The sequence below is a fragment of the Grus americana genome, chromosome 19 (genome assembly GCF_028858705.1).
Source record: "Grus americana isolate bGruAme1 chromosome 19, bGruAme1.mat, whole genome shotgun sequence".
NCBI classification, from domain to species: domain Eukaryota; kingdom Metazoa; phylum Chordata; class Aves; order Gruiformes; family Gruidae; genus Grus; species Grus americana.
Window position 1 is genome coordinate 7,120,934 of NC_072870.1, and position 13,321 is coordinate 7,134,254.

The 13,321-nt window shown below is 63.8% G+C and overlaps 2 protein-coding genes across 2 annotated transcripts in view; both read left to right on the plus strand.

Annotated features, from left to right (window-relative positions):
- SRRM3 (serine/arginine repetitive matrix 3) overlaps positions 1-6,213 on the plus strand; it is a 28,168-nt gene extending 21,955 nt beyond the window's left edge. The window contains exons 12-15 of the mRNA XM_054847630.1: positions 2,450-2,778; positions 3,254-3,481; positions 3,728-3,865; positions 5,853-6,213. Coding sequence (XP_054703605.1) covers positions 2,450-2,778; positions 3,254-3,481; positions 3,728-3,865; positions 5,853-6,069 — 912 coding nt within the window. The 3' untranslated portion in view covers positions 6,070-6,213. The remainder of the gene's footprint in view (positions 1-2,449; positions 2,779-3,253; positions 3,482-3,727; positions 3,866-5,852) is intronic.
- A 4,152-nt stretch (positions 6,214-10,365) lies between these two features.
- On the plus strand, positions 10,366-12,281 carry HSPB1 (heat shock protein family B (small) member 1). Its single transcript, XM_054847503.1, has 3 exons — positions 10,366-10,761; positions 11,620-11,683; positions 11,937-12,281. The coding sequence occupies exons 1-3, from the start codon at positions 10,401-10,403 to the stop codon at positions 12,094-12,096; spliced, it is 585 nt and encodes a 194-aa protein (XP_054703478.1). The 5' UTR covers positions 10,366-10,400; the 3' UTR covers positions 12,097-12,281.
- The last annotated feature ends 1,040 nt before the right edge of the window (positions 12,282-13,321 follow it).

A 13,321-nucleotide genomic window follows, 5' to 3' on the forward strand; every position in this document is an offset into this window, starting at 1 on the left:
TTGCCGATTTGGATTTATTTGGGATGCTTTTCCTTTCGCTGCCTTCCTGCACGCCTGGGCAGGAGACCCCTCCGCCCCCCCTCGGGTTTGGGTGGGAACCCCGCAGCCCCAGCCCACGGCTCGGCCGGCCAGCGCCGAAATGCCGCCCTGGGAAAGAGGAAATCCCTCTCTTTCTCTCTTCTTCTTCCTCTTGGTCTTCTTCATCTTCTCTGCTTTTATTTTGCTCTGCCCGGACGTGGGGGCTGGGCACGGGCTCAGCCGAACCCCCCTCCCAGGGCTGCTGCACCCCCTTGGAGGGGGTCCGTGTCCCCCAGCTCTCGCAGGGCGGTTTGTGCGCTGGGCAGGGCTGCCCGTCGCCGCCAGCCTTCCCCCTCGCTGGAGCGATTGCAACAGCAACAGATTTAAAAAAAAAAAAACCACTCCCCCCACCCCAAACCCCCCTCCTCATTTTGGCTCCAGCTTGCTGGTCTGGGGCTGGAGGGGCTGGCTTATCCGCGGGGACGAGGAGGTGATGGGGGGCATGCCACCGGTGGGGTGCGGAGCGGCTTGTGGAACCCCCCCCTCGCCTCGGGATGCTCAGGGACACGGTGGCCTCACGTCCCTTTTGCAGCATCTTCGTGGTGGTCCCACGCCGGCGCCTTGCCGCTTCGCTTTTGGGGGAGAAATGCGGCATTTAGGAGGCGGCAGGGCGGGCGGAGAGAACCTCGTCCTCTAGGATTAACTGACTGGGCACGTTTGGGGTGAAGGGCCGGCAGGGAATCGGGGTCACCGGCCCCCAGCTTACCCCCCCCGGGCGTGGTGACACAATCCCGGCAGCACCCCAATCCCCCTGAACCCTGTTAGATCCCCACGGCCGGGCTCAGCGCCGCCCTGCCCAGGATTTACCCCTCCAGGGATGCTCAGGGACCCACGCAGGGCTGCGGCCGGGGCGGGGAGGAGACCCCCAAAGCCCCTCGAGCTGGGGTTTGCCGGCTGGGTCGGGGCCGGCAGTGCAGGAGCCGTTTCCACCCATCTTTTTGGTCTAGCAGAGATTGCAAAGATGGGGGGAAAAAAAAAACCCCAACCCCAGGCAGCGTCCGCGGCTCGGCGGAGCTCCAACATTTGAGAGCCGCTGCGTGCTGGACCCTGGGGCCGGGCAAAACCCCCCCAAGCTCTCGGTGAGAGCCCGGCACGGGGCCTTGGCCGCGGCGGTGGCCCAGGGTTTCCCCCACCCCGTAGGAGAAGTGAGTTGGTTTGTTTTATTTCTCCTCTCTCTGGCTCTGTCTCTGTCTCTCCTCCTTCTCTCGCTCTTTCTTTCTCTCTTGCATTTTTGTGAATCTAATGATGCACTTATATTGCCCCGCTTTTCCCTTCTCTTCATACCTTACCTACTAAAGGAGGAAATGCCACTTTTTTGGTAAGTGGATGTTAACCAAGAGGGACTTAAAAAAAAAAAAAAAGCATATAATGGAAAAAAAAAAAAAAAAAGGAAGCAGAAAGCAAAGTCTGTGTTGAGTGCTGATGAGGACTTAGCAGTTCCCTGCAGAGTCACAGCTAACAGCTCAATGCGTGTCCCAGGAAGAGCTCAGAGACATTCGTTTATCTCAGTAACGAGGACATTTGTGAAGTTTTGCTTTGTTTTGTTTCTTTTTTTATTATTATTATTTTATTTGGATGGTTTTTCTTCTTTCTTTTTTGGTTTCTTTTTGCCTTCTCACCCCTGGCCCCCCACCTCCCTGCCTTGCCCTACATTGTCGCTCTGTGCTGTCCTCCTCGTTTTTTTGATTTGTTTTAAGCCGAAAGCCGTACTATCTATAAAAACTACACATATCTGAACATATATCTCTCTATATATGTGCATGCCTCCGTGTGAGCAGACCCCTCGTCACCTCTTTGGTTGGACCCCTTCCCCTCGGCTCAGTCTGATTTCTTCTCCCTCCCCTCCCCACCTTCCCTCCTCTCATCTTTTCTTTTTTCCCCCATTTTCCTCCCTTCGTTTGGGTTTTACCCCCTTTTCCCTTCCCCTCTCTTGGTCGGGGTGGGCGGGCGCCAGGGTTTGCTTTATCCCCGCTCCAGGTGTTTTTGGGAGGGGTCGTTTCTTTCCCTTCGAGCTCTCCCTTCCCGACGACTTGGGAGTTTCTTGGATTTTTTTGGTTTGGTTTTTTTTTTTTTTGCTCCCACCCCACCCCTTCCTTTGTTTGTTTGTTTGGTTTTTTTTAAATATAATTTTAGTTATTTTTTTTGGCGTTTTGCATGCGGAGGTTTGCATGACCCACGTTGTTGAGGGCGAGAGGAAGGTGCAGGGTAGCGTCTGTGTAGCCTGCCTTATGCGATGTGCGTTGACGTTGTGAACCGCGCCCCCAGCCCCGCGCCCCCCATTAAAATCCCATTTCTCCTTCTTTCTTCTCTTCTTCCCCCCCCTTCTGCCTTTCCCCCTCCCTTTCTCTCTCTCTCTCTCCCCCCTTGCCAGAGGCCGGCCTCGGTGTCCCCCTCTCCTCGGGCTCACGGCAGGACGGAGCTGCCGTCCCCCCGCACCCGGGGGGGCCGACACGGTGCCCGCAGCCCCCGGTCGCCCACGCCGGAGCGGGCCAAGCACGGCCACCGGCATCGCTCCCGCAGCGCCTCGCCGCCGCCCCGCCATCGCGGCCAGAGCAAGGGACGGCCCCCGGCCCCCCGGGAGCCCCCGCCGCCGCCGGTCAGCCCCGCCGGCTACAGCAGCGACTCAGAGGGCTCGGCGGGCTCCCACCCCTACCACCCGCTGCTCGGCCCCGACAGGAACCACGGCGCCCACGCCAAGAAGTAAGGGGGTCCCCGGGACGGGGGTCCTGCCAGGAGATGGGAGGTGGTCTCTGATATTGGGGGTGCAGCTCCATGTGGGCACCCCAGTTCCATCTGGGCAAAGCTCTGAGGACCAAGCTGGGGACCAGGGCAGGGTTGGGATGCTCGAAGGATGGGAATGGGATGGGGATGGGGATGGAGGGACAGGGATGGGGATGGAGACAGGGATGGGAATGGGGATGGATGGACAGGGATGGGGATGGGAATGGGGATGGATGGACAGGGACGGGGATGGGGATGGAGGGACAGGGACGGAGATGGAGGGACAGGGACAGGGATGGGGACAGAGCCAGGGCTGGGGATAGGGAAGAGGCACAGTGAGCCAATTGGTGCGCCCGCTGCTCTCCCATGGGAATTGGGGTCCCGGCTCCTGCGGGGACACCCCGCTGGCCACAGCGGGTGAGATGCCAGGAGGTGCTGGGGTCTGCCTTCACAGGGTGAAGGAGAGGCACCACCGGGGCCGGCCCAACAGCAGCTCGGAGTCGTCGGCCAAGCACTCCCGGCACGCCTCGGAGCGGAGGAAGAGCCCATCGCCCAGCCCCGGCCAGCGCAGCAGCTCCTGGAGCTCCAGCGGCTCCCTCTCCAAGTCCCGTTCCCGCTCCCGGGAGAAGAGAGCAGGACGCAGCCGCTCCCGCTCGCCCTCGCCGAAAAAACCCGCCAGCAGGTCAGTCCCTGGGCAGGGAGGGGTTCATGGTGGGGGGTGCAGGTCCAGCAATGGGCTCAGAGAGCATCTGCAGCTCAGGGTGGTCCCGGCTCCCCCGGGGCTCAGGGAGGGGGTTACAGGGCACTGCTGTTCCTGGTGGCACTGGAAGCAGCAGCCCGGGCTGTCCCTGCATCCCACCTGGGACCCCAGACCGCACCCCTGACACTCCTCCTCCTCCTCCTCCTCCTCCTCCTCCTCGTGGTGTAGAGAGAAGGACAACGAGCCCAGAACACGCCACAGTGACCCCGATCCTGCCCGCGCCCGGCGCCGCTCCAGGAGCTACTCCCCCATCAGGAAGAGGAGACGTGACTCCCCCAGCTTCATGGAGCCCAGGAGGATCACGAGGTGGGTCCCAGCACACAGCGAAGCCTCGGCCGTGGACACTGGCGCGGCCCGGGGCTGAGCTCTGCCGTCAGCCATGAAGGATGCGTGGGTGGGTGGGTGGAGGGCTGGGTGGGTGGGTGGGTGGGTGGATGGATGGATGGATGGATGGTTGGGTGGATGGATGGGTGGTTGGGTGGGTGGACAGACAGATGGATGGATGGATGGATGGATGGATGGATGGATGAATGGACGGATGGTTGGGTGGATGAATGGATGGATAGATGGGATGGATGGACAGACAGACGGACAAACGGATGAGCAGCTCTGTGGATGGATAGATAACCCTGAGGATGACTAGCTGGGCAAATCAGCTGGCCCAGACAGACGGATAACCAGACTGCCTCCAATATTACAACCTTGTCGTCTCTTCCTATTTTGAGGCATGAAAATAGGAATTGGTTTTAATCCCTGTGTGCATATTCCAGCAAGACGTACGGCTGGGAGTGTGCATCTCCCCTGCCCTCCAAAAGCTGGTTTCTCCTCCTTGAGATCCTATTGACAAAGGATCCTGGGCTGTAAGACAGGCAATATTTAGTGCCAGACGAAACACTGTGTGCATATATAGTACCTCGTTAGCATGCAGCGCTGGTGGCGGTACCAGTGGCGAGCTGAGATTACCTTGTTCCTGACCTATTTGTCTCTCCTGCTATCAGCCAGGAGATCGGGGCTGTGGGGCAGAGGCTGGGTTTTCAGAAACCAGCTCTGGCTCACTGTGGGAGGGTTTTTATTTTGCCTGGGCTGGACTGAAGTTGTAAGGAGGGAGGACAGGAGAAATGCTGCTCAGCCGGTGGGTCAGAGCTCCCTGCAGCCCTCCCCGATGGATGCCCTGTAGAGGACACGGGCTGGGAAGGCTGCTCCTGGCCCAGAGGAGGGTTTCCCAGCCCGGGTACCACCGGCTGGTTCTGCATCCCTCCCGCTCCATCCCTGAGCTGGGTTTTGCCGGGATGTGCCCAGGAAGGTGGCAGGACCCAGCTGGAGGACACAGTCCACGGTCCCCGCGGGGATTGTGCCCCCCCATCCCTGTCACCCAGCCCTGGGATGGATGGGGACAGCAGATCCAGCTCTGCTTGGAGCGGAGCCATTTCTGCGGGGCTTGGAGGGCGCTGTGGGGAGGGGGCAGCCAGGGGAACACCCCCCAGCCCTGCTCACCTGCCCCATAGCCCAGCGAGAAGCCCCAGGGCCTTTCCCTGCCCTCCTGCCCCGTCCCCCGTCCCCATCACCCCTGGCCACCCTGGGGTCCATCACCGTGTTGTCCTGCCTCAGTGATGCCAACTTCTCCTTTTCCATTTCATCCCAAGGTCCCTCTTGGAGAGCATCGCCGCCAGCCTGGCTCCCAGGGTAACCTCCCCCCTTCCTCCTCCTCCTCCTCCTCCTCCCCCCCCCCCCCCCCCCCCCGTGTCTCCTCACGTGCTGGGATGCCCTCGGCACCCAGCCACCTCCGGGCTGTGCCCGTGTCTCTTCGGTCCCACTAACACCGGGCCGGGAGAAGGGGGCAAGGGGGCAGCTCCTGCACCGGCTCCAGATGTTGCTGCCCCCCGTGTCCCCCCATCCCCCCTGCCTCCGTGCTCCCCACGTCCCTCCTCATCCTCAGGCGCCGGCGGGCCTCAGCTCACCTCCTGCTAATCCTGACCGTCTCTTTTTTCAGCAGCTTTCAGTCTTTGGTGTCTGGGAAACACAAAAGCCACATTAACCTGCTCACTTTCTGCCCTCGCCGCTGCCTAATCCAGGACTAACACCCCGGGGGGGGCTGGGGAGGAGGACGGGGACGGAGGGGAGGGGGGTGATGCCAGGCAGCCGCATCCTGACACCCCGTAGCCGGCCTGAGCCCGGCCGCCCTGCGGGGATGCTCAGCCGTGCTGGGGAGCTGGTGCCGGTCCCCCCTCCCTGAGCTGCCTCGGGACGAGGGGGCGGGGGGGGGCCTGACTCAGTTTCCCTTTTCCATTTGCAGCGCTCGCAAGCGTCCCATCCCCTACTACCGCCCCAGCCCCTCGTCCTCCAGCTCGCTGAGCACCTACTCCTACAGCCGCAGCCGCAGCCGCAGCTACGACAGCTACAGCACCAGCCGCAGCCGCAGCCGGACTCGCAGCCCCCCCAGCCGCTCCCGCAGCCCCAGCCGCAGCCCCAGCTACAACAGCCGCAGCAGCTCGGAGAGCGCCGGCTTCTGAGCCCCCCTCCGGCCGCAGCCCCCCGCCATCCCGGCTGTGCCCCCCCCCCCTCCGATGCCACCTGCGCCCCCAGAAGGGACGGGGACCACCGGGGAGGTGGAAAAGAGCCAGGGGCTGCTAAGGATGGACCTGGCCGAAGGGAAAAGCGGGGGCCAAAAACTTCAATGGGTCCTTGCATCGCCCTGGGAGGGGGCGATTCCCCCCCCCCCCCGGGTGTTTTTGGGGTCGGGATGGGGTGGGGGAGGATATCTTCTTATTTCTGCGAGCGCTGGGGTGGGGTGGGACAGGGTGGGAGAGCACAGAGCGAGGGAACAAATTGCTCAGCAGAGACCTCGCGGTGAGCAGGTGGGGGTGGCTGGGGACCCCCTGGGAGCCCCCCCGTGCTTTTTGGGTTGGTTTGACTTTTTTAACACAAGCGTATCCTTGGGGGGGGTGGGGGGCAGGAGGGGGCTTCTCCAGCCTGGGCTCGGCTGGAGGAGGTGATGGCAGCCAGGGGTGACCCCAGGCTTTTCCTCGGCAGAGGAGTCACCGTGTCCCCATGCTGTCCCGGGGGACAGGACCACCACAAACTGGTTTGCCCCCCCCCCCCGACCCAAGCACACGCCGAGCCATGGATGAACAAAAGCTGTCAGCTCCCGCAAGTCTCTTCCTGAGCGGGGAGGTCCGGGGGGGCCACCCCTGCGGGCTATCGCTGCTTGTCCCAGCTCAGGAGCCGGCCCTGACACCCATCCTTCTCACCCAATTTTGGGGGATGGAACCCCCAGGAGGAGGGAGCTGCGGGGCCGAGGGCTGGGCTGGTGATTTTTCCACCCCTGGGGCCACATCCAGCCATGCTTCGGCATGTCGTACCCTGCCTTTGGGGCTGAGTGGCAGCTTTTTAAATTTAATTACAGAAAGAGGCAGGAGGGTCCCGGGCTTTGCTGGCAGCCCTGCTTTTGCAGGACTTTGCTGATTTTCCAAAAAAAAAAAAAAAAACCCAAAAAAAAGCCCCCCTGGGCACCCAGATCAGTCCTGGCCCCCCGGGGCTGTTGGTGTTTAATCCTCGCGGGCCCCGCGTTTTCCAGCCGGCTGGAGCAGGACGATGGGGATGAGCCTCCCTGGGCGGGAGAGCAGCTGCCCGGATTAACCCGCTGCCCTCGGATGAAAAGCCAGGCTTTGGCAGTCCCGCTTGACACTGGTTTCCAGCCAGCCGGGCTCGGGGGGGGGGCGGGGGGGGTGTGATCCTTTGGACTCCAGCTCGGCTGGTACTGCGACAGCCTCATTAACCAGCAGCCTGATGAACCGGCCGTCCCGGGAGGGCAGAGATGCGAGCGGAGGGGCACGCCACGGTTGTTTCCCAAACCCTACGTGTCGAGGAACCAGGCTCAGCCATGGGCTGAGGATTCACCAACCCTTGGAGAAACATCTCCAGGAGCTGGGCCGTGCCGGGTGCCAGCCCCCGGGTATCCCACCCACCCCCTGCTCCGCTGGCAAAGCCACCGGTCACCCTCTGCGGTGCCCAGCCAAGCCGAGCCGTTAGAAATGGGGTGAACAGGTAAGGAGGGGCCATGCTTGAGGCTCTCCGTGGCTCAGCTGGTCCCCACGTGCCAGCCCGGGGCAGGGCGGCAGCTCTGGATGTGACCGTGGCAGGAGGAGACGAAGGGTCCTGCCCCCCCGACCCTGGGGGGGGATGAAGCGCATGAGTGCCCCCAGCATCCCTACGAACCCCCGAGCCACACTCTGAAAACCATCCCACCCCTCTCCGGCCGCTGCCACAGCAGCCCCAGGGCACCCCGCAGCCCCCGTCCCCCCCATCGCCCCACGGGGAAGCTCAGACTGGCCGCGGGAGCCCCAAAACTCTGCTGGGAGAGTGGGGGGGAGTCCCCTGAAAAACATCTGAATTCAAGCCACCGGCGGGGGGGTTATTTTGCCAGTGGCCGCAGCCCCCAGCCCTGCAGCCCCCCGGGGCCACGGCTCCCGAAACCCCGAGACCCGACTGCAGCGCCGGCGCGGACAAGCCAGCACATCAGGGAAAATTTCCAGTCTTCCTCTTTTACAGTCTCTGTCTCCTGCCGCGGAGGGAGCTAACTGGAACAAATACTCTGTAGAAATACTTCAGTATTTTCCTCTCGCGCGTGCGCTCTCTCTTTTTTTCTGGGTTGTGAGTACAGCTGTAGATTCAGTGAGCTGGTTCAATTATAATAAAATATACAGTATATCTTGTAAATGACTCTGCTGGGCACGGAGCGGTTTCTTCACGGGGGAGCAGCAGGACGGGGTTAACCTGCTCCCTCTGCGTAGGCTCAGTCTCTCATCCGCCTCCCCACAGACCCGTCCTCCGCTCCTCCCCTGCCCTCTTGTCTCCAGCCACCCATGGCTCCATCTTCCCCGCGCATCGGTCCCCGGCTCCGTGCAGAGCAGCGCTGGGCACCCGCCGTGTGTCTGATCCCTCAGAGCATCCTGCTGCAGGGCGGGAAGGGGGGGAGACGGAGATGGGGGACACGAAACCCTCTGGGGAGGCCTCGCTGCTGGAGCAGAGGTTTCCCCTTGCAGCCTTCCAGTCTCCCTGCAACCATCCTGTCTCCCTGCATCCCTCCCTGCATCCCCCTCATCCCTCCCTGTATCCCTCCCATCCCTCCCCGCATCCCTGCATCCCTCCCTGCATCCCTGCATCCCCCTCATCCCTCCCTGTATCCCTCCCATCCCTCCCCGCATCCCTGCATCCCTCCCTGCATCCCTCCCATCCCTCCCTGCATCCCTGCATCCCCCTCATCCCTCCCTGCATCCCTCCCATCCCTCCCTGCATCCCTGCATCCCCCTCATCCCTCCCTGCATCCCTCCCATCCCTCCCTGCATCCCTGCATCCCCCTCATCCCTCCCTGCATCCCCCTCATCCCTCCCTGCATCCCTCCCTACACCCCTCCAATTGCCTCCCTGCATCCCTCCCATCGCTCCCTGCATCCCTCCCTGGATCCCTCCCATTTCCCTGCATCCGTTCCATCCCCTCGCCTCCGCAGTCCCTGCAGCACCTTGCACCCCCCGCCCCCCCGCTTTCCCCAGGCTCCCCTCCAGCCTGCACCAGCCCCCGCAGGATGCGGCCCTGCGCCTCCAGCCCCCGCGGGGCTCGGCTGCCCTCAGCCCTTTCCCCACGTCGGTTCAGCGCCGATGCTGAGCTCTGCCCCACGCAAAGGGGTTTGGCAGGGGCCAGCGGGGTGCTGGCACCCACTGCCGCCATGGGTGGGGGGACCCCCCCCAAATCCCCTGCTGCGGCATCCACCCCCCCCACCCCCCCCGTGTCCCCATGGGGAGGGCTCCCCAGGGTCACACATCCCTGCACCGAGTGTGTCAGGTCTCAGCTACCGCCCGTCTCCTGGCGCTGCTGACACGCTTCTTCGAAGCACGGCAGCCAGAGCTCAGCCCCGGGAGGCACATCCCACCACGGTGCCTCTGTCCCCCAAAAACTGGCAGAGAGGGACGGGGCAGAGGGGATGGGGTCCCAGGGGCTGCCAGGCTGGGAAAACAGCCCTTCCCGGGGCTCGGGGGCCTGGGCTCTGGCCCCAAACTGGAATCCCTTCCCAGGTGCCGGGAGGGCATCACTGGAGAGACAGGGGACCAAGGGAAGGAGCCGCCTCTCCCGCCCCAAGAGGGTCCTTCCCCCTCCAGCCCCCCTGGCCCCGTGGGCTGTATCGGCCCCCCCGGCCCCCACGAGGTCCCATCAGCCCCCATCAGCCCCGTGGGGTCCCGTTGGCCCCCATCGACCCCATCAGCCCCGCGGGCCCCCCGTGCCCCCACCCCCAGGGGCTGGAGCAGCCTCACCCCAACTTGGTGCTGGGGGTTCCCCACCGCGGTGTCGAGCCCTGGGGCCATGGAGGTGCCGGGGGGTGGGGGGGGCGAGGGGCTCCAGAAGTTTCTGGCTGCTGGGTGACGCAGCAGGCATGGGGCTGCGCACCGGCCCCTCCACTGACTCACCCCCCCCCCGCCCCCGGGGTGCTGGCCCAGCCCCAGCCCCCTCCCCATGCGCGTCCCTGAGATGGTTTTACGGGCAAGAAGGGAGGCTGGGAGCAGCTCCAAGGGCCATCCATCACTCCCAACCAGCCAAACCTCCCGCAGCGAGCAGCAGACAGACATTTCCCTGGCGGGGGGGACCCGGGGGGGGCTGCCAGCTCCATCCTCGTGCCGCTCACCCAATGCGGCTGCGTGCGGCCGCCCCAGTGCCGGGAAAGTTTCTCGTCCCTTCCCTGGGCCCTGCCGCAATTTCCATTAATAGCCAGCTGAGCCGCCCGGCTAAAAATAACCACCAGCCCTCTTCATAAGGCGTCGCCGGCCGCGCCCCCCCGACAGCCCCGCGCACCATGGCCGAGCGCCGCGTCCCCTTCACCTTCCTGCGCAGCCCCAGCTGGGACCCCTTCCGTGACTGGTACCATGGCAGCCGCCTCTTCGACCAGTCCTTTGGGATGCCCCACATCCCCGAGGATTGGTACAAGTGGCCGAGCGGCAGCGCCTGGCCGGGATATTTCCGTCTGCTGCCCCGGGAGAGCGCGCTGATGCCAGCCCCCGGCTCGCCCTACGGGCAGGCGCTGAGCCGCCAGCTCAGCAGCGGCATCTCCGAGATCCGCCAGACCGCCGACAGCTGGAAGGTCACCTTGGACGTCAACCACTTCGCGCCCGAGGAGCTGGTGGTCAAGACCAAGGATAATATCGTGGAGATAACGGGTGGGTGCTGGGGACTGGGTCGGGGGGGGGGTCCGTGGGGTGGGTGCTGGGCTGGGGCAGATGGGAGGAGAAAGGGTGAAAAGGCAAAGCAGGGCGGAATAAGTGATGGGAAGGGAGGGGAGAGCAAAAGGAGGAGATGGAGAGGACAGGAGGGGAGGGAAAAGGGAAGGGGGAAATCAAAGAGGAAGGCCCAGCATCACGAGCTCAGTCTCGGGGTGCATTCACACCACAGGTGTTGCACAGGGGGCAGACACCCCCCCCCCCCCCCCCCCCCCCAATCCCCATCCCTCGCTGCTCTCCCAGCAAGGACATGGGGAGGGACCCCCCAGCTGAGAGCCACAGAGGGGCCTGGGGGGTGACCGTGGGGTGTCACAAGCCCTGCAGCCCCCCCGTGCTTCCCCACAGCGCCCTGGGCAGCTCAGCCAGGGACGCCATGACGCAGCCCAGACCCGTGGCACGAGGCCAGCAGCGTGCTTCGTGCCTGGCGAGGGGGGGGGGGTCTGCACAGCGTGGGGGCAATTCCCCAGCCAGCGAGATTTGGGGGTGCAGGCCCAGGGGGAGGTGGGTGCTCAGCCTCCAGCCCCACTGGGCTGGGCAGCCAAAATGAGGGCTCTGGGGCCAGCCGGCAGCAGTCGGGTCCCCTCAGCCACCGCTGGCTCCTGGCACTGCACCTTGCTCCCCTTGAATTTGGGGGATGCTCCTGGAGGGGCCCCACTGCCCCTGGCCCCCCCAGTTGCTCCAGGCTGGTATTAAGGCAAAGAAAACCAGGACAGGCAGGATCAGCCCTGCCCCGGCTCTCTGCCCACCCAGCCACCCCCTTCCAACCATCCCGGGGTTTGGTTTTTTTTTTCCTTCCAGGCAAACACGAGGAGAAGCAGGATGAACACGGCTTCATCTCGAGGTGCTTCACCCGAAAATACACGTAAGTACCAAGGAGGAGGGGAGATGGGATCCTGGCAGCCCCCCCCCCGATGTCTTTGGAGACCTCTGCCCACCCACCCATCCCCTCCAGCACCCACTGGGCAAACCGGGGATGCCGTTCGCCCAAACTGGGAGCGGGGGAAGGCAGCAATTTGGGGCTGAGCATCTGACACCGGTCACAGCATCACACCCGCTGCGGTGCAGGGTGGGGGGGTGGGCGCCGCAGCCCTCACCCCCCCCTTTTCCCCCCGCAGCCTCCCCCCCGGCATCGAAGCCACGGCTGTGCGGTCCTCGCTGTCCCCCGACGGCATGCTCACGGTGGAGGCGCCGCTGCCCAAGCCGGCCATCCAGTCTGCCGAAATCACCATCCCCGTCACTGTGGAGAGCCAAGCCAAGGAGCCAGCCAAGAAGTAGGCAGCAGCGAGGAGGAGGAGGAGAAGCCACCGCCGCCACCCCCCCCCCGAGGTGCATCCTCACACTCACCCCCACTCACACCCCCCCTTTTTATTGTCTATTTTGTACTCGCCCGGTCACCGAGTGCCTTGAATAAATGTGAAGGAATCAATAGAATCAGCCAAAATAAAAAGTGGTGAAAGAAACCTGTCCCAGTGCCCTGCGTCTGTCCCACAGGACCCCCTTGGCCGTGCTGCACCGCAGGCACCGGCTCCCCGCTCCGTCGGGGCTGGACCAGAGCACCAGGATGGGGTTGCCTGGGGCCACTGTGGCCAGCGGGAGGGCCACCGAGCCCTGCTCAGCATCCTGGGCTCAGCATCCCGGGGATCCACATCCCGGGTCTTCACATCCTGGGCTCAGCATCCTGGGTCTTCTCATCCCGAATCTCCCTGTCCCACATCCCAGGTCTCCTACACCTCAGCTCTCCAGGTCCCAGCCTCCAGCATCCCATGTCTTTACATCCCGGGGCTCCAAAATCTCAGGTCTCCACATGCCAGGTCTCCAACATCCCAGGCTCAGCATCCCAGTTTTCCACATCCCGGATCTCTGACATCTCCAAAATTCTGGGTCTCAACACCCCAGGTCTCCAACATCCCATGTGCCTGACATCCTGGGGCTCTCACATGCCTGGTCTCCATCACTCTGTGTCCCCCCATTCTGGGTCTCAACATCCCGGGTCTCCTAAATCCAAGGTCTCTCAAATCCCACATCTCAGCATCCTGGGCCTCACCATCCCTGGTCTCCACAGCTCTGGGTCTCACCACCCCAGATCTGAACATTTTGGGTCTCAACACCCTGGTGTCACCATCCCGGGTCTCTACGACCCTGAAGAACAAGCACAGACCCCCCCCACGTCGCGAGGGAGCCCGAGGGCAAACAGGGGCTTCACAGGCAGAAGCTCTGGCCAGGAAACACCCCCGTCCCTGGCAGTGTGGCCCCTCCAGCCCCAACCCTGCCCCCCCCATCCCCCCCCATGGCCCCTTCCTTTCACCCCATTGCCATGGGCTGGACAGGCCGGGGGGGTTCAGCTCAGGGGCTGCAGCCACGCTGGGGGGCTGGACGTGGCGGGGGGGGTCGTGGCCCCATGCCTTTGGGTCCCAGCTGGCCCTGTGCCCCCCGCGGCCCCGCGCCCCCGGGCAGGACCGGCCCTACATGGCTGAGCCCGGGCCTGTGGCTGCGATGTTCC

Bases quoted from the DNA above. Each gene is read 5' to 3' on its own strand.
- HSPB1 (XM_054847503.1), top strand. From the start codon at position 10,401: ATGGCCGAGCGCCGCGTCCCCTTCACCTTCCTGCGCAGCCCCAGCTGG. The intron at 10,762-11,619 runs GTGGGTGCTGGG...TTTTCCTTCCAG, and splicing joins TAATATCGTGGAGATAACGG to GCAAACACGAGGAGAAGCAG. The intron at 11,684-11,936 runs GTAAGTACCAAG...TTCCCCCCGCAG, and splicing joins TGCTTCACCCGAAAATACAC to CCTCCCCCCCGGCATCGAAG.